Source organism: Lampris incognitus, chromosome 7 (assembly GCF_029633865.1).
Source record: "Lampris incognitus isolate fLamInc1 chromosome 7, fLamInc1.hap2, whole genome shotgun sequence".
Taxonomy (NCBI): domain Eukaryota; kingdom Metazoa; phylum Chordata; class Actinopteri; order Lampriformes; family Lampridae; genus Lampris; species Lampris incognitus.
Genome location: NC_079217.1, coordinates 54293308 through 54314414, shown reverse-complemented (window position 1 = coordinate 54314414; position 21107 = coordinate 54293308). Strand labels below are relative to the sequence as shown.

The window sequence follows — 21107 nt, the reverse complement described above, 5'->3', positions numbered from 1 at the left end:
AAGACAGTGTAGGCGTGGCAGATCCCGTTTTTATTGACATCTCCATCGTTTTGATTGACATCTCCCTCCACAAGGGGCCCGAGGTGCGTAATTTTTCACCTGAAAAATGGTGCAGTGTGCATGTAAAACTACCGCTTTTCTAGTCTGGACATCGATCCTGAGTGAGCTGGCGCGGGTCAACCCTGCACTAGCGGTGCTACTAACTGTGTCCTTCTTCGTGCGCTCCGAGGGCTGACGGAGCAGTGGTGGCATTGGTGGGTAGGAGTGGGTTTGTGTTAGCTTTCCGGGCTTGGTCCCAAACAAAACCCTCAGAACCATAAACTTAAGTGCAGTGCGGGTTGCCTCGCCCTGGCAACACCGCCATGCTCCTCTGGGTACCCAACTCACCCCTCTCCTCCAGGGAGGCAGCAAGGGGTTTAATTGCCTCCATGTGGCACTTTGCAATTAGCTAGCACACTCCGGATGGGGCTTGGATTTTTTTATGACTGGTTCACGGTAGGGCTGCATGATATATTGTTTCAGCATTGTCATCGCGATGTGCACATGTGCAATGTCCTGCGATGGGAAGTAAGGAAAATTAACTCTAACACCTCACGATAAAAGTTTTTGCTGCTTGATACAAAAGGAAAACTCCCACAGTTCTCATTTTCCATGACTAATCTGAGAAGTCTGTGTATGGTTTGTATGCTAATGACATGTTTAACGGTCTCTCTGATGGGTGCTGATTCTACTTTTAGAGGTGTTACTCTGACATGTGGCCAAATCATGACATGATAAATGATGTGCAAAGAGTGACACGAGCAGTCCGCGGTGGTGTAGCGGTCTAAGCATCGACTTTGTGTCGATGCAGTTGCCCACTGGGGACCGGGGGTTCGTGTCCCAGTGTCGTCAGATCCCACTATGGCCGGACTCGATGAAGCAGTGATAATTGGCAATGCTGTCTTCGGGAGGGGGGCGGAGTCGGCTTGTGTTCGTCACATGAATGCGTCTCTGTGTGTGTCGGAAAAAGCAGTGATTCTGCCTGGAGTCGCCTTGTCACGAAAGTGGGGAGGCGTCTCCTTCGAGACTGCCGGCCGGAGAGATGCAGCTGGTGAATGCATGTAGTACGAGGGTGGGTGTTTGAATTAAAATAGGGATCGATTGTCCACTAAATTGGGAGAAATCAGAAAAAAAAAGAGTGACACGAGTGAGCTGGACTTAAGTGTTAAATGCGGAAACACAGACTTGTTATGGAATGGTTATGTTCCATCAGAAGACATTTACCACAGGGATTGCAGTTATATCCGTGGGCCGAGACATAAAAATTAACATTCTGATTAATAGTGGATGGATTGCAGGTTGGTGAAATTAAACATAATTGATGGAGAAAATATTAATTAGATTCTCTAAAATGTGAACATATTTTTAGCTTCATTTTTCATCAGGCACGAATTAGCGGACTAGAGTCATTGCACAAATTGCAGCATCCATTTGTCATGAGCAGCAATGGAGGCAAAAAAGACAATGACTACTACCACTACTACTTTTTGCTGCTCCCGTCAGGGGTCGCCACAGCAGATCATCTGTTTCCATCTCTTCCTGTCCTCTGTCATGCCAGCCACCTGGATGTCCTCCCTCACCAAATCCATAAACTTCCTCTTTGGCCTTCCTCTTTTCCTCTTGCCTGGCAGCTCCGTATTCAGCATCCTTCTCCCAATATACCCAGCATCTCTCCTCCACACATGTCCAAACCATCTTAATCTTGCCTCTCTTGCTTTGTCTCCAAATTTTCCAACCTGAGCTGGCCCTCTAATATACTCGTGCCTAATCCTGTCCTTCTTTGTCACTCCCAACAAAAATCTTAGCATCTTCAACTCTGCTACCTCCAGCTCTGCCTCCTGTCTTTTCATCAGTGCCACTGTCTCCAAACCATACAACATAGTTGGTCTCACAACCATCTTGTAAACCTTTCCTTTACCTCTGTTGCTGGTACCCTTCTGTCGCAAATCACTCCTGACACTCTTCTTCACCCACTCCCCCCTGCCTGTACTCTTCTTCACCTCTCTTCCGCACTCCCTGTTACTTTTAAAAGTTGACCCCAAGTATTTAAACTCATCCACCTTTGCCACCTCTACTCCTTGCATCCTCACCATCCCGCTGTCCTCCCTCTCATTCACGCAAATGTATTCCGTCTTGCTCCTACCGACTTTCATTCCTCTTCTCTCCAGTGCATACCTCCACCTCTCCAGGCTCTCCTCAACCTGCACCCTACTCTCGCTACAGATCACAATGTCATCCGCAAACATCATAGTCCACGGAGACTCCTGCCTGATCTCGTCCGTTAACCTGTCCATCACCATTGCAAACCAGAAAGGGCTCAGAGCCGATCCTTGATGTAATCCCACCTCCACCTTGAAACCAGTTCAATTCAATGATGCTTTATTGGCATGACTGCATTAACTACAATGTTGCCAAAGCAGGTGACAGAGTACTAAAAAAAAAAAAACTGGCAGAAACATAGAACAGCAATCAAAAAGCAACTGACTGTAATTGAGTGTTTTGGTCACTCACTGACCCTTAGGCTATGGCATTCTGACACATACTGTGCCGCAAGGTGTGCACTTTGGCTCTCTCCTAAAATAAGTGCCCATGAAACCAAGAAGCCACGTGTCATTCCTACCACACACCTCACCACTGTCACACTGTCGTCATAGATATGCTGTACCACTCATACATACTTGTCTGCCACTCCCGACTTCCTCATACAATACCATACCTCCTCTCTCGGCACGCTGTCATATGCTTTCTCTAAATCCACAAAGACACAATGTAACTCCTTCTGGCCTTCTCTATACTTCTCAATCAACATTCTCAAAGCAAACATCACATCTGTAGTGCTCTTTCGTGGCATGAAACCATACTGCTGCTCGCTAGTCATCACCTCTTCTCTTAACCTAGCTTCCACTACTGTTTCCCATATCTTCATGCTGTGGCTGATCAATTTTATACCTCTGTAGTTGCTACAGTTCTGCACATCACCCTTATTCTTGAAAATCGATACCAGTATGCTTCTTCTCCACTCCTCAGGCATCCTCTCGCTTTTTACTCTTCATCCTCTTTATAGCTACCCTCACTTCCTCTTTGCTAATCCACTGCACTTTCTGATTCACTATTCCCACATCATCTAACCTTCTCTCTTGCGCTCATTTTCTTCATTAATCAGCCCCCCAAAATACTCCTTCCACCTTCTCAACACACTCTCCTCACTTGTCGGCACATTTTACATCTTTATCCTTCATCGCCCTAACCTGCTGTACACCCTTCCCAGATTGGTCCCTCTGTCCAGCCAATCGGTACAAGTCCTTTCCTCCTTCCTTAGTGTCTAATCTCTCATACAACTCACCCTCCGCCTTTTCCTTTGCCACCTCTCTCTTTGCTTTACACTGCATCTGCTTGTACTCTTGTCTACTTTCTTCATGTTTCTGACTATCCCACTTCTTTGCAAACCTCTTCCTCTGTATACTTTCCTGTACTGCCTCATTCCACCACCAAGCCTGCTTATCTTCCTTCCTCTTTCCAGATTAGAAACGAAGTACCTTCCTAACTGTCTCCCTCACTATTTCAGCTGTCATTGCACAGCCATCCCACAACGCTTCACCGCCCAGTGCCTGTCTTAACTCCTCCCTGAACGCCACACAACATTCTTCCCTCTTCAACTTCAACCATTTGATCCTTGGCTCTGCCTTCATTCTCTTCCTCTTCTTGATCACCAAAGTCATCCTACAGACCACCATCCAATGCTACCTAGCTACGTTCTCCCCTGTCACCACCTTGCGGTCTCCAATCTCTTTCAGATTTCACCTCCTGCATAAGATATAGTCCACCTGTTTGAACCTTCCTCCACTCTTATCCGTCACCCTGTGTTCCTCCCTCTTCTTGAAATACATATTCACCACAGCCATATCCATCCTTTTTTCAGAGTCCACCACCATCTGTCCTTTCACATTCCTCTCCTGGACACCATACCTGCCCATCACCTTCTTATTATCTCTGTTCCCTTCACCAACATGCTCATTAAAGTCCGCTTCATTCACCACTCTCCCCTCCTTGGGTACACTCTCCACCACTTCATCCAACTCACTCCATAGTTCTTTTTTCTCTTCCATCTCACACCCAAATTGCGGGGCATACGCGCTGATAACATTCATCATCACACCTTCAATTTCCAGCTTCATACTCATCACTCTGTCTGACACCCTATTCACCTGTAATACACTCTTCCCTCAGGATTACCCCCCTACCCTATTTGTCCTCCCATCCACACCATTGTAGAACAGTTTGGACCCACCTGTGATGCTCCTGGCCTTACTCCCCCTCCACCTGATCTCTTGCACATACAGTATATCTATCTTCCTTCTCTCCGTAATATCAGCCAGCTCTCTTACCAGTCATAGTGCCAACATTCAAAGTTCTGACTCTCACCTCCACACTCCCACCCTTTCTCCTCTCCCATTGCCTCTGGACATGCCTTCCTCCTCTTCTTATCCTTCACCCAATAGTAGCATAGTTTCTGCTGGCACCCTGCTGGCCGACATTACCGGTGGCGGTAGTTGGTAACCCGGGCTTCGACCAATCTGGTGTGGAAATCTGATTTATGAGCCACGTATTTGATTTGGCAAAGGTTTTACACCGGATGCCTTTCCTGACGCAACCCTCCCCATTTATCCGTGCTTGGGACCGGCACTAAGAATGCATTGGCCTTTGCATCCCCTGTGGCAGGGTTGCTTACTATTATCTACACAAGACCCTAAATTACATAGTTAGAAGGCTATTGTGGATTTGGGTTTCCTGTGGCTTTAATTTCTATTCTAGAGCATTTTCCCAGTTTCCCTGTTTTGATCTCTGAAAAGGCTGGACCAGTTACTGAATAATTTAGGACAGGAAAATAAATGTTGATATATACATTTGTTTTCATGACAATGCATTACTTAACTGGCTGTGATGAAGAAACCACTTAATAAACCTTATTTATAAATCAAAAGTCATAACTCACCTTTCAGAAGATTTGTTGCTGACAACAGAAAGTTCTTTTCATCATATATGTTTATTACACCTGTTTGTTATTTCATCAGATTTACTGATCTCAGTCTATGCTGAGGCCACATTGCGTCTATAAGTTGCTCATATGCCACTACTTTGTATTTTTCTTCAGCTTTTCAGAGAGAGCATTTGTTACACTCGCACTCTCTCATCAAGAGATTCTAGGTGTTGTGAGCTTTATCCCTGATGTCAACAGGTATCTCCTACAACCTAAAGGGAATGGAAACAAATCCAAAGTAGATGACCTGGGGTCACTGCGTTTGAAAGTGACTTACACAGAGGACACGGTGCTGCCATCTGCCTGCTACTCACCACTCTGCAACCTGCTGCTAAAATCACCAGATGTCAAGGTAAAGACTAGTATGTTTTAATTACAATGGGGAGACAAAACATGAACACAATCAGGAAAGTATTCCATTTACAGAGGCAAGCAGAGTCTGTGTTGAGGCTCATTGAAGCTGTCCCAGCAATCACAATGCTCTAATGTTGTCACAAAGCAATTAATTATTTTGGGACTTTTAGCCATCTGTCTGTCTTTGCTTGAATATTAATTTTAAATTTTAGTCAAAATTAATCATTTTCTTTTCACTACTCTTGTGTCTTCCTCTCCTTATCTTTGTCTACGCCCTCTTCTCTTCTTTCACTCTCTTTGCCCCTGACAGCCTATCTCTGCATCAGCAGCACATATCCTGGGGGACTTCTGTCGGGAGCGATATGAGGCTGTGTTGCCTGTGGTTCGACTGCTGCTCCACCACAACCGGCTGGTGCCTTTTGTCACTGCTGTGGCTGCCTTAGAGTTGGAGAACACTCAGTGAGGACCCAGACACACACATACAGTGCTGTGTACAGTTTCATGTATAGACACGTATGAGTACACATTGATGCTTTGTATGTAAATATATGCCTACCTTTCACATGTTTGTTTGTACCATGGTACTTTAAAGAACATTAAATAGATTTTTTTGGTAACTCTCCATCCTTAACCTTTCCTTCATCTTTCTTCTGTTGACTTAAAGCGTAAGTTTAACTTTGATGCAAATTCCCAAGGTGCATATCCCTCAGGTGCAGATTCCCACATCAACATTGGTCTCCTTTCAAAGGAAGTTCAAAATGGGCTTTTGTATTAATAAATGTTTTTCATGTATTTTATTTATGTTGGACAAAAATAAAATGTAAGAATGTCTAATATGTTACAAATAACAATATAAAAAATAACAAATTTTATTTGACTTTTACTTTTGTGTGTCCACAAAGGGAGGCCAACACCATATTTCGTGGCAACTCACTGGCTACCCGTTGCATTGATGACATGATGAAGATTGTGGGGAAGAATTACCTGACTGTTACACTAAAGCCTGTATTAGATGAGGTATGAACAATAAAGAAATGTATACATGTTGAGCATAGTTGCCAAGTAAGACATAAATCCCTGAGGTTGTCGCAAGAATCTGTACATGAATGGCTGCCTTTTACACACTTAAACTAACACAAGAGCATACAGTGTTTAGCTCTAAACTGAATCCTTGTCACAACGAATGATATTAAGATAAAAATGTAATGTTTTGTACATTATTGATTCTAAAATGCTGAGAGGGGCATCCTGGTGTTACTGAGTGCGATCTAAGACATGCCTTGTATTTTTTCTTGAGTATTGGGTGATTGTGAACAAATTAGCATTTTTGCTTTACTCCAAGAAATCACGATTCAGTCCTTCATCACGTTTGCTTCCTTGACAAATAGACCATTATGGATCCTAGTCTTACATTTTTGTGTTTGTATCATAGTATGCCATTGGTCTAAGACTTAAATTTATACCCATGAACTGGTCCGATGTGCTCCACTGGTCAAAGCATTCTATTGACTAGAAAGTGACACAGTGGTATCCTTTTGAGCTGTGTTATGTACCATGTAATATTGATAAACAAGCACATGGAGTAGGACTGAACACATTTAATTTTTTCTTTGGGCGATTGCAAATGAATTTTTAGTGCAACTATTCAAGTCATGTTGCATCAAAATTGGTCTTTTGGTGCTTTGATTGCCTTTGCTCTCTAGAATGAAGAGTCCTGCCTGAAAATCAAATGGAAAATGTATCTAGAATTTAAATTCAACTACCATTCTTCACAACTGAAAACCAGTTGACAAAAGAATTAGATCTAAGTTCTCATTTATTTATCTCCTAATCATTTTGGTCTGATCGTTTTTATATTTTGTAGATTTGTGAATCCAACAAAACATGTGAGATTGATCCAATCAAACTGAAGGAAGGGGATAACATGGACATCAATAAGGTAAACTAAAAGCAATCAAATCTCACTTTTGGTAGGATGCCTTCATTTGCCAATATGACTTAAATATCAGCAGAAGACTTTGCTTGCACTCGGCGTCATCTGCAGCAAACTATGCAGTGATTGCAGGAAACAATACCTACCCAGGTTCGAAAATGGCAGATGACCATAAACATTGTGTATCCATGACCTTTCTATTGAAATTTGTTTGTCTTTGATTTTGTTGCTGTTATCTACTAGAGTTGGGCCGATAGACAAATATTTCAGGAATCTACTGGTGGTGTATTTAGGTTGTAGCTGGTAGATTTTTTTTGTGGCTGATTTTTATGTCCTTTATTTTGGTTATTTAAATGTCTGCATCCTAACGCATTCCAGGCATCAAGTGTGAGGTGAACAAGCATGTCTGCCATAAATAGTTGCACTGTAACTGAATATAGCTGGAGCTTAATTCAGAACATCTAGCCTACATCGAACCTCTGAAGTCGGCACCCTATGTAATCAGAACATGAGTAAAATTATTAATTTGTGCAGCGTTTGTGCTGATTTGTGCCGCTGCAAAATCTATTGTTTGTGCTGTAATGTTTTTTGAGATATTAAGCATATTTTACAGGTTGTGATATCACCCTGCACCCCATTTTCATTCAAGTTGTTCAAAACTGTTCTCTTTGGTAGTGCTTAGTTTGTGCCCATTTGTGCCATTAAAATAAACTTTTGTGCTCTTTTAGTTCTTAACATAGATGCCTAGAATAATACTTTTTAAATGTGGGACTTCATTTTGCACCTCATTGTTGTCCAACTAGTTTAAAACTGGTCTCATTGTTTGCGCTGCATCAGTGCCAATTGATGTAGCGCAAACAATCCAAAAAAAAAAAACAAGGCCATTTCTGGAGACTCGTAACTTACCTCTCTGCCAGGATTCAGGAATAACAACAACTTATAGAAATTGTATCAAATCACTGAATGTTTTGGTGTTGCATTTTTGGTATTGGGATGCCGTTTTGTCAAGACCATGTGTTACCAATAGAAATAAAATTAAAGGGGCCGTCAGGGTGGCATGGCAGTCTATTCTGTTGCCTAGCAACACTGGGCTCGCCGGTTCGAATCCCCATGTTACCTCCGGCTTGGTCGGGCATCCCTACAGACACAATTGGCCATGTCTGCGGGGGGGAAGCCGGATGTGGGTATGTATCCTGGTCGCTGCACTAGTGCCTCCTCTGGTCGGTCGGGGCACCTGTTCGGGGGGAGGGGGGAACTGGGGGGGAATAGCGTGATACGCGCTACGTCCCTCTGACGAAACTCCTCACTGTCAGGTGAAAAGAAGCAGCTGGCGTATCCACATGTATTGGAGGAGGCATGTGGTAGTCTGCAGCCCTCCCCGGGTCAGCAGAGGGGGTGGAGCAGAGATCGGGACGGCTTGGAAGAGTGGGATAATTGGCCAGATACCATTGGGGAGAAAAAGTGGGGAAAATGAAAAAAAACAAAAAACAAATAGGCACAAACAAACGAGACCAGTTTTGAACTATTTCGACGATAATTGGGTGCAGGATGATGTCACAGCCTATAAAATATAATGCTTAATATCTCAAAAACCATTACAGCACAAACAACAGTTTTTTGCGGCACAAATCGGCGCAAATGCTGCACTAATGATTGAAATTTTTTTTATTCATGTTCTGATGACATGAGGTGCCAACTTCACGGAGGTCCAGGGACAGCTTGATTTGCTGATTTCAATGGGTCCCAGGTGTGATGTGAAAGCAGGGACCAATTCTGACTTGCTTGTTTAGTCCAGTCATTATTTTCTAATACAAAACTAGCAAAATGTAATTGTGCACAGAATTCATGATTTCGCAGCACATAAATGTTATTTGACGCTGCTCAATCAATAACTAGGCAAACCCCGTTTTCTAAATTATAGGTTTTTTTTTTTTGGCAAGCTTAGCTCAGTATACACTGTTTCTGTCTTTAGTCATCCATTCAGTCCAGGAGGATGGTATCGGTCATGTTTAAAATACTCAATTTTTTATACCCCATATCAGTGAAAATAATTAGATGTAATCCTAGGGTGAAATGTTGATTCTCACTGTGGCAGTGTCTGTCACCCAGAAATCATAGAAACACCAACTGATTAAATAACAAATTTGCTGAGATTTTGCTTGGTTTCTTATCTGCTCTTTATTTTATATTTGGACCAGTTATTACACAGAAAAGTGTGATACTTCGCCCTCACAATACTGTCAGGTTCTCTACTCTTAACACTGACACTACTGGGGAGATGTATGTCACAGCCAACAAGAACATTCGCAAATCTAATCAAGTTGTGAATCTCAATTATCAACATGTAGCAACAAGACTGTATTTTGGAAACATGTGCCCTTCCAAGTGGCAGGTAGTAGTATAACTGCAAGTGACGCTGCTTGGACCTTTGACTTTCTTTGGTATTAAGTCCCTACTTTTTAGATTTGAATAAAGTCTGCAATGCATCTGTTGTCATTATTGCTAAGATTAAGAATAGAAGAATGATTCATAAAGAGTCAAAATAACTCTTATTTATCATCAAAATGTTTTCTTGTTTCCTTTGCAGGAGAACCTTCAAGTTTATGTCCAGAAAGTCTTCTCCTCCATCACGCAGTCCAGTGCCAGCTGTCCCCCCCTTATGTGTAATGTCTTCAGGTCATTGAGGAACATGGCTTCCAAACGCTTCCCAGGTGAATGGTATAGGCCAGGGTTCCCCAAACTTTTTCTTAGGAGGGCCAGCTCCTTCTGCCCGGCTCTTTTGGGGGGGGGGGGGGGGGGCGAAGTATGTCAGTAACGGTAAATAGTACTGTGGACAACAACAGGTCTACCTTAGTTGAATATTACATCTAATGATATATTTCAATATACCATTGTTAGCTGGGTTTATTTTACATTGCCAGAGCACATCGTCAAAGTTGTGGATAAAACATAATAGGGAGGTAAGTAGAATTAAAAAATAAAATCAAACTAATTCATTCCAACTATTATCATCTTTTATTCAACCATTTTAGTGCAAGTAGTGAAATACATAAGAATGCAGTATGTGCACTGCAGGCTTCGCATGAACAATTCAACAAGTGAACAAGAAACAAGCGAAAGAAAAGACTTACAAGTCCCTAAATGAGTCCTTTAGAAATCTAATTAATTAATTAGCAACTAATTAACAATTTGGAGGAAATGCTTCGCCTTCCTTCTCTTCTCTGGCTGTGACTGACACAGCATCATCGCGCCTAAAGTCGTTTTTATCATATATGACAATTGAAAAAACAAACAAAGTTTACCTCCCCATGTTTCCTAGTGTGAACTGTGGGCTTGCATCTTTCTGACGAGTAGGTTGATGTCAGGCTCCATTCTGGCCACAGCCAATCTCAATGAGTGGCGAAAATGTTCATCAATGAGTCTTGATCTCATCTAACTTTTCAGAAGCTTCATCCTTAAGAACGTTTGCTCACATATATAAGTGCTGCTGCAGATTGTGCACATCTTGATACTGTGCATTTTAATGTTTGAATACGTGTCATTGGGTAGGGCAGCATAAAGTCAATCAATCTGCCTGACTTGAATGCATCTCTCAGTGCATCACAGTTTTGTAAGTTGGCCAACTTGAGCTGAAGAGAGGGCAGGGCCTCATAGATGTCTGCAGCATCTCTGAAAATAACAGAAAATTATCGAGTTAGGCTAAAAAATTCCCACCTGTGACAATATTCTTGAGGCGCAAATTGCGGCGGGAGACTGTGCGGCACGAACGGTTGCTATGGTGACTAAATGGCCATCTAAATACAGTAGCCAGCAGAGGAAAAAATGTGGAATTTCAAGCGAAATGCACCTTAGGGTGGAAAGTCAAACTAAATAAACCAGAGAATCGGATACAATATATCACACACAATGCTTCAGGAGCCACCCAGAATGTGGGGGCGGGCCGTAGTTTGGGGACCACTAGTAATAGGCATTGAAAAGAGAGACTCAATTTTGGCATCACACTGTATTTTATGATTCTTAAATCATTTAGACTAGCACTTAAGTCAGAGGAACTGTCTTTTGAGTGAGAAACAAAATTTGAAATGAAAGAAATGAGCCAGTGATCTTGAGCACCTTTCCTTGGATCATATAATTGTTCTTAATCCCTCCAGAACTCTGTATAAATGGACTTGACAACATAGTGCCATTGTTCTGGTACATCACATATGCATAGTGGCTGGAGATGAATGAGTCCTTGTTATAAAACATTGGTAATATAAATCAAGTTGTGAAGCCTGTCGTGAGATGCATGGTGTAGTAAACATGTCCACCTTAGGGTGGTGCCAGTACCCTCACAATAAATGAAGTTGCATAGTAAGAGGTATACAGGTGATATTGCTTGTTTACTAGGATGAATTGAGTTTTCTTCACATCAGTGGTCGCATTGATGGCTTTATTATGACCAGCCTGTATTGATCAATTTAGCCTGTTTTTGGAACATTTTGATCATTCAAAATTCATTGGATGTTGTTTGGTGGTTACTATCCCATTCTTTCTTTTCCTCCCTCTACAGCTGATCCACATGTGCAGTACTCAGCTGTGAGCAGCTTTGTGTTCCTGCGATTCTTCGCTGTTGCTGTTGTTTCTCCACACTCCTTCCAACTTCGTCCCCATCATCCCGTAAGGACATCTTTGTCCCTCTCTTCCCTTCATTCCCTCTCAAGAATTTTTTTTTTCAGTTAAAAGTTTGGATGTTGAAATCCACTTATGGGCTTTGAAAAGGAAAACCTCGGAGAGATATGGAGAAAGGTTTTGAGGTTGGTTAACAGGAGTATGATATTTCATCAGCACAAACTTTTACTGTGGGCACCATTCAGACTGTAATTTGGGATGCATGCGATTCTCAATTTCAGTCTCTTGCATAAAATCTTTCATGTCTGCCCTGAATTTGCTCATTGGAACAAGGTTTAGCGTGCTCCTGAGATGGAAACTTTGGATGGAGTTCGATGCATTTGTAATTGTTTACACCAATATCCAGAGTGGAGTGAATCCCATGGTTGACTTAAGTCATTGTGAAGGACATCATTCTTAGAGGACCTGCATTAGCCAAGTACATCAAGTAAACATCTTTATGTAGAGTTCTTCCTTAAGTTTACCCTATTTCTCAGTGCAACAAATATACTGCTCAAAAAAATAAAGGGAACACATAAGCAATGCAATGTAGCGCCAAGTCAGTCACACTTTTGAAATATCAACCTGTCCAGTTAGGAAGCAACACTGATTTGTGAATCAATTTCACCTGTTGGTAAATTGTCTAATTTCCACCAGGTGGAAATTAGACAATTTGCAAGACAACCCCTATAAAAGGAATGGATTTGCAGGTGGTGGCCACAGACCATTTGCCTGTCCTCATCTTTTCTGGCCGATCTTTGGTTAGTTTTTCATTTTGCTAGTGCCCTCACCACTAGAGGTGGCATGAGGCGGTATCTGCAACCTACAGAAGTTGCTCAGGTAGTGCAGCTCATCCAGGATGGCACATCAATGCGTGCTGTGGCAAGAAGATTTGATGTGTCTCCCAGCACAGTGTCCAGAGCATGGAGGAGGTACCAGGAGACAGGCCAGTACACCAGGAGACGTGGAGGGGGCCGCAGGAGGACAACAACCCCGCAGCAGGACCGCTATCTGGTCCTTTGTGCAAGGAGGAAAAGGAGGAGCACTGCCGGAGCCCTACAAAACGACCTTCAACAGGCCACTAATGTGCAGGTTTCTGCTCAAACAGTGAGAAACAGAATGCATGAGGATGGTATGAGGGCCCGACGTCCACAATTGGGGCCTGTGCTCACAGCCCAACACCATGCAGCCCGATTGACCTTTGCCAGAGAACATCTTGGTTGGCAGATTCGCCATTGGCGCCCTGTGCTCTTCACAGATGAGAGCAGGTTCACACTGAACACATGTGACAGACGTGAGAGAGTCTGGAGACGCTGTTGAGAACGTTCTGCTGCCTGCAACATCCTCCAGCATGACCGGTTTGGCGGTGGGTCAGTGATGGTCTGGGAAGGCATATCCTTGGAGGGCCGCACAGACCTCTACGTGCTAGCCAGAGGTACCATGACTGCCATTAGGTACCGGGATGAGAGCCTCAGACCCATTGTCAGACCATATGCAGGTGCAGTGGGCCCTGGGTTCCTGCTCATGCATGACAATCCTCGTCCTCATGTGGCCAGAGTGTGTCAGCAGTTCCTGTATGTTGAGGGCATTGATGCTATGGACTGGCCTGCACGTTCCCCAGACCTGAATCCAATCGAGCACCTCTGGGACATCATGTCTCGTACCATCCGCCAACGCGATGTCGCACCACAGACTGTCCAGGAGTTGACTGATGCCCTGATCCAGGTCTGGGAGGAGATCCCTCAGGAGACCATCCGTCGTCTCATCAGGAGCATGCCCAGACATTGTAGGGAGTGCATACAGGCACGTGGAGGCCACACACACTACTGAGCCTCATTTCGAATCGTCTTGAAGAATTTCCACAGAAGTTGGATCAGCCTATGTTCTCATTTTCCACTTTGATTTTGAGTATGATTCTGAATCCAGACCTTAATGGGCTAATGATTTTGATTTCCATTGATCATTCTTAGGTTATTTTGCTCTAAACACATTCCTCTGTCTAATACATAAAGATTTTCAGCTGAAATATTTCATTCATCGAGGTCTATATTGTGTTTTTAGGTGTTCCATTTATTTTTTTGAGCAGTGTAGTTTGAGTGTTACAATCAGTCTGTTTTGATAAAGTACCTGCATGCAAGAGCTTTTTTGTGGAAACTGTTTTCATTGTCATAAGTCTAAAATGTTAACTTCATACTGCAAATACGAATTGTCACCCAGTATTATGTCATTTTTAATGTGAAAACAATGTTTTGGTCTTTTTTGAGTCAGTTGTATGCATTCCCGAAAAAAGACCATTCTGTTTCAGATAGTCCCACAAGTTTCAGAATATATTACAGTTTGCACATTATAAAATGGGCAATAAGACAAAAACAATTGTTTGAAGGGTGAGCTCTTTCATATTTTAGGCATTTGGGGGATTCTCTTGAGCATCTTTTGATTGTAGCGACCCAAACTACCTCGATTCCCACAAAGGTGTACTCAGGACAGATGTGCTGAGATGATTATTATGCAGTCACAACCATAATTTCAATATGAAAAATCTAATTTGACCTTTGGAATATGGCACATGCCAGCAAGGCTGGTTAACTGACCAGCATTTCCTTTGTTCAGAAAGGGTACTGCTCCAATCAAATAATTTTACATCATGCAAGTAGATTTGTCTTCAGTGAGAACTAAACTGACTAAATATTGGAGGCTTGTGTTGAACTGGTTGCTGAAATTGTCATTCAAATTAGTTTTATTCCAGGCATGCCCCCAATTTGTGTTCTTTTTTTTAATCCATTAAAGACAGATTAGTCCGGTGACACAAAGTCAGTTAAGGGTGTATTTTTTTGTTTGTTTTTAAAAACTAACCTGGCATGATCCCACTTTGTCCTGATGAAATAAAATCCACTCATCTGGAACTTTTACCAGGTTAAAATAAATGCTGTGAATAATTTGAAAATCCTGTTTAACCCTAATATGGTATTTGTGATCCGTGACTACTTTCTGAAGGCATTTTCTTGGAAGTATGCCAAGGCCTCTAAATGAGCACGTCAGATTGGTACACAGCTGGTTTTTATGACAGTCATAGAGCAAATGCATGTGAAGTTTGCTCATTAAACATTTTAATATTATACCATCTTTTCTTTCAGGATCCTGAGATTTCCCGCACACTCACTCTTATTTCTAAAACGATTCAAACGCTAGGCAGCTGGATCAGTTTGTCAAAAAATAAACAGGTAAGAATGATGACCATTACAAAACTGATGAGGTTAGTGCTGAAACAGCTAAGGGGTAATTGTATTAGATATGAAATATCTTAAGAGAATAAGAGCAACATTCTTTCCATCAAATAATGATTTTTTTTTTTGGTCAAGCATGTGACACTTCAGCCATTCAGACCTTAATAAAACCTGAACCAAGACCACAGGTGTTTTTAGCGATGACTGGCAGTGTCCATTTGTAATGACGATGTGACAACCACTAGAGTTATAATAATTTCCCTTGTTCAGTTAAGCTGTTTTCTCTCTATCCAGTCTAGTTTCAAAGAAACCTATATGTATGACTTCTTCAAATCTTTCCAAGAAGATAAGTGTATTGAAGAAGTTAAAAAGGTATTCTATTTATATTTCATGTAATTGGCTGTGTTTTGTAGAACTAAAATGAGTATGTACTCATATCCAGTTTGTATGCCATTAGTCACTGGTTTTTCTCCCTTTTCTCTGCCCAGTTTCTAGACGAAATCTCCTCTAACATCAGCAAGGAGTGTTGTGGGATGGAGGATGCAGTGGTTCTGAAGGAGGGGTGAGTGGCTCCATTCTGAGCCTGGCTATCAAATGAAAGGGGGGACGCAAGTGAAATTGTTTTAAAATCTGCAGAGCCTTTTCAAAAGAAAATGCCACCTATTTCAGATTTGTTTTCCCCATGCCCTAGAACATTTCAGTTTTAATACCAGACTACCCCCTCTTTTCTGCAATCACCAGAAATGAGAAGAAAAAAATGCTCCATCTTATCTATAATAAGTTAAAGTCATTGAGGCAGGACATTGAGCAACACTCACTTATGAATGAGAAGAAAAACTTTCTTGGCCATTTTGCATTCATTTTTTAAGGAGGTTGAAGGGTTTGACAAGCATGATTTCCCCAGCTACCATCTATAAAACTTGACAATTTGTTTCCAGTGGTGATCTTTTGGGCCAATGATGGTTGTACTGTATTTTAATTAACATGTTGTTGACTCAGATCAATGTCAATTATTAATCACCAACTCAGTTATTTCGTGCATGTATTTAAAACTGTTTGGAGTGCAGGACAGGGACTGCATATATGGATATAATGGATATAATGCATATATTGCATATATGGCCGTTATACTAGCCATTGTCCTAGACGATTTAAATGAGTCGTGGAAAAGTAAGGGATCTATTTCTGTGATTTCAAGACATCTGTTCCAAGTCCTGATCATTAGCTATGTAAGTACTCTTGGCAATCAAAATTTAATGTCAATTACCCAGTAAATTTTAGTTCCAGCTGCAGTTTTTATTGAAACATCCAAAAAACAGATCAGTGGTGGCATGAGTTAAAACTATATAGGCGCTTTTATTTTGATTCATGTAAAACATACCTTCAGTTTTAAATGCTCAACTATGTGCATTTCTCCACAGGGAAGTACAGAAACGAGCACAGGGAAGAAAACGCATTGGCAAGAAAAACTTCAAAAAGAGGTGGCTCAGGGTGACCAACAGGGAGCTGTCCTACCACAAACACAGAGGTGAGATGACCCATTAACTCATACCCACTCTTTAATATTGGAGAGTGGATGTGCCTCAGGATGACATGGCAGAAGGTCAAAATGAGATTAGATTAAAGGCAGGCCAAAACAAAGATCAAATTTATTGAACCACTTGTTCGTTTTAGCAGTTACATTTGAGGTCCAAAAAGACAGAAGAACATGTTCGACATGGTCCTTTACGTCATCATTGCAAGTCAAAATGTTTACATTAATAAGTTAAAAAATAAGCATGTTACTTTTTAGCAGTACTGGGCTCATTTCTTTGAAAAAGTATTTTACTACACACTACTAGTTACTACTTCCATCAGTAACAAATTGCTTATTACTCCCTTGAAAATTAATTTGTTGCAGTACTCATTACACTACTTTTAATTGTAAACATTAGCAATTGCACCTCCTCTCGATATGAAAAATATCAGTTACCAACTGGTCAATCAGTAGATTGGACTGCCGCATTATACAGAGAACTCAAACAATTGTGTCTAACCTGATGGGTTTGTGTTGAATTTTAAGATATTGAACCTAAGTATAACACACAACCCAGCACATAAAGTATCCAACTGAGCAAGGTGAATTGCCTATTGGAATCAGATGGGATTCTTTTTCCACCGTGTGTGGAAAAGCTGTTCTGTTTCTTAGTGACGTCTCTTTTTGGATATTCCATGGTGCTCTCCACAGGAGTCTTAAACTTCTCAAGTTAATTTTGCAGGATGACTGAATTGAAAGCACATCAGATTTGAGAAACTGAAAGCCAAAGAGAAAACTGGAAACCACATCTGCAGAGGTTTCACCCCTAATCCACCACACTGAGCCCCAGCATTCTTGCTTTACAAAATTGGTAATAATTTAGTCAATGGCAGAGCAAGTCAAATTGATCTATTAAATATATCTAAAAATAATCAGTGCTGATGTAAGTGCAGGGCAACTTCAGTAATAAAAAAAATAAATGGGTGGACAAGAAAACAGTATTATTAATAATTAACTTTTTTTTTTTTAAAAACACGCATGACAAACAATACATCAGGAATAATCAAAAGCCAGGGATTAGTAATGGGTTTTTAGGCAGGATTTGAAAGACTAAATGGTGGGGGTGGTTCGAATACACAGAAATAGTCTATTTCACAGCCTCAGGGCAGCAACGATAAATGCATGTTGACCATTCAGCTTTAACTGAGACTGGAATGACGAAAACAACTGGTTGGAAAGTGGAAGTGGCCTAGAAGTGGAATAGGAGTGCAAGGGGTCTGTGATGAATGAAGAGGCCAGCTGTCTATTTCGGAGCCTCAGGGCAGCAACGATAAATGCAAGTTGACCATTCAGCTTTAACTGAGACTGGAATAGACGACAACAACTGGTTGGAAAATGGAAGTGGCCTAGAAGTGGGACGGGAGTGCAAGAGGTCTGTGATGAATGAAGAGGCCAGCCGTCTATTTCACAGCCTCAGGGCAGCAACGATAAATGCATGTTGACCATTCAGCTTTAACTGAGACTGGAATGACGAAAACAACTGGTTGGAAAGTGGAAGTGGCCTAGAAGTGGAATGGGAGATTCTAAAGCTGACTGGGAGCCAGTGGAGAGGGGCCAGTTTGGGACTACTACCGTCCAATTTTGTTTCCAGCCAACCAACAGCTTGGTAGCAAAATTTTTTAACCAGCTGCTGACAGGAAAGGGATGACTGATTAACACCTGAGTATAGGAAGTTCTAATAATCAGAGCAAGAACATAGACCGATCATCCAAAACATTAAAAACACTGGCAGGTAAGTGAATGACATTGATTATCTCATTACAATGGCATCTGTCAAGGGGTGGGATATATTAGGCAACAAATGAACAGTCAGTTCTTGAAGTTGATGTTTTGGAAGCACTAAAAATGGGCAAGTGTAAGGATCTGAGTGACTTTGACAAGGGCCAAATTGTTATGGCCAGATGACTGGGTCAGAGCATCTCCAAAACGGCAGGTCTTGTAGGGTGTTCCCGGTATGTAGTGGTCAGTCCAAAACGGGTCCAAGGAAGGCCAACAGGTGAACCGGCGACAAAGGCTAATTTATGCACATGGGTACTGAAGGCTAGCCTGTCTGGTCAGATCCTGTAGAAGAGCTACCATAGCTAAAATTGCTGAAAATGTTAATGCTGGCTATGATAGACAGGTTAGAACACAGTGCATCGCAACTTGCTGCGCATGGGGCTGCGTAGCTGCAGATCAATCAAGAGTGCCCATGATGACCCCTGTCCCCCATCAAAAGTGCCTACAATGGGCACGTGAGCATCAGAACTGGACCATGAAGCAATGGAAGAAGGTGGCCTGGTCTGATAAATCATGTTTTCTTTTACATCATGTGGAAGGCTGGGTGCGTGTTCATCATTTACCTGGGGAAGAGATGGCATCAGGATGCATTATGGGAAGAAGGCAAGCTGGCGGAGGCAGTTTGATGCTCTGGGCAATGTTCTGCTGGGAAACCTTGGGTCATGGCATTCATGTGGATCTTACTTGGATACATACCACCTACTTAAACGTTGTTGCAGACCAAGTACACCCCTTCATGGCAATGATATTCCCTGATGGCAGTGGCCTCTTTCAGCAGGATAATGCACCCTGCCACACTGCAAAAAATTTTCACAGTTAGAGGAACATGACAAAGAGTTTAAGGTGTTGCCTTGGCCTCCAAATTCCCCAGATCTCAATCCAATTGAGCATCTGTGGGATGTGGAGGCGCCACCTTGCAACTTACAGGACTTAAAGGATCTGCTGCTGACATCTTGGTACCAGATACCAGAGGACACCTTCAGGGGTCTTGTTAAATCCGTGCCTTGACAGGTCAGAGCTGTTTTGGCAAATATTAGGCTGGTGGTTTTAATGTTTTGACTGGTTGGTATAGTATGAAGGCATGTATAATTTTGCAATGGTTCTTCATTGAAAGAAGCTGGCTTTAACATCAGAGTTGATTTGTTTAATGAAACTGAGAGCTGAATCAAAGTCACTCAAAGGTTTGCCTAAGAAATGTAAGCAATAGAAGCAGAAGATCATAAGCAATAACCTCAGTCTTCAATTAATGCAAGGAAGTTTTTAGCCATTAAGCACTTGATTATCTACAATACAAGGTTCAGTAAAATGTTCTCTAATGACTACCATCAGCGACCATTGGGACCAGTAGAAATTCCAACAACTTAACCAATCATTCCCTTGAGCGAGGATGGCCCACAAGTGATGCGGCTAACACTAGACTATATTTTACCATACAAAATGCTGTCATCCATCATAATCAAAGGGTTTGCTGGGTTGTGGACCCTTCAAGTCTTATCTGCATGTTGACAGTGTAGTAGCCTGTTCTTCTCTATCCGTAGTACTCGGTGTCTTTATGATGCTACAGGTGGTGATATTTGCATTTGCTGATTGTGAATATTTTATCTGCAACCACTGATTAGACTTGAATGCACATTTTGCTTGATTGGTGTGGTTCATGAACTGAATAATGTTGACAACAGTAATTTCAAGGATGTCAGTAGATGGCATTTGTTTGTTGACACGTTATATCTCGGGGTGCTGGACTTCAGGGGGACTTCTCCATGCATTGTGATGAGTTTATGTGTTTTGACATCTGTGGCCTCTATTTTCTCCTGTGGCCAGCTTTTTAATCCCAGCTGGGTATCTGATGACTGGTAGGGCATACATGTTGATGGCTTGGATCTTATTCCTAACTTTGAGCTAGCTTCTCAGGACCTGCCTATATATATATATATATATGTGTGTGTGTGTGTGTGTGTGTGTGTGTGTGTGTGTGTGTGTGTGTCAGTTAGTGTCAGGAGTAATTTGCGACAGAAGGGTACCAGCAAGAGTTAAAGGGAAGGTTTACAAGATGGTTGTGAGACCAGCTATGTTATATGGTTTGGAGACAGTGGCACTGATGAAAAGACAGGAGGTGTAGCTGGAGGTGGCAGAGTTAAAGATGCTAAGATTTTCATTGGGAGTGACGAAGAAGGACAGGATTAGGAATGATTATATTAGAGGAACAGCTCAGGTTGGACGGTTTGGAGACAAAGTAAGGGAGACAAGACTGAGATGGCTTGGACATGTGTGGCGGAGAGATGCTGGGTATATTGGGAGAAGGATGCCGAATATGGAGCTGCCAGAGAAGAGGAAAAGAGGAAGGCCAAAGAGGAGATTTATGAATGTGGTGAGGGAGGACATGCAGGTGGCTGGTGTGACAGAGGAAGATGCAGAGGACAGGAAGAGATGGAAACGGATGATCCGCTGTAGCGACTCCTAATGGGAGCAGCCAGAAGTAGTAGTAGTATGTGTGTGTGTGTGTATGTATGTATG

The 21107-nt window shown here is 42.1% G+C and overlaps 1 protein-coding gene across 2 annotated transcripts in view; it reads left to right on the top strand.

Annotated features, from left to right (window-relative positions):
• rasa2 (RAS p21 protein activator 2) overlaps positions 1-21107 on the top strand; it is an 84485-nt gene that overhangs the window by 32853 nt on the left and 30525 nt on the right. For both annotated transcript variants that reach the window (XR_008810510.1, XM_056283292.1), the window contains 10 exons: positions 5276-5429; positions 5742-5890; positions 6334-6448; positions 7296-7370; positions 9952-10075; positions 11917-12023; positions 15149-15235; positions 15533-15610; positions 15727-15800; positions 16660-16766. Coding sequence is in view for 1 of the 2 variants with exons in the window: in XM_056283292.1 (XP_056139267.1) it covers positions 5276-5429; positions 5742-5890; positions 6334-6448; positions 7296-7370; positions 9952-10075; positions 11917-12023; positions 15149-15235; positions 15533-15610; positions 15727-15800; positions 16660-16766 (1070 nt within the window). In the remaining variant the exon portion in view is untranslated. The remainder of the gene's footprint in view (positions 1-5275; positions 5430-5741; positions 5891-6333; positions 6449-7295; positions 7371-9951; positions 10076-11916; positions 12024-15148; positions 15236-15532; positions 15611-15726; positions 15801-16659; positions 16767-21107) is intronic.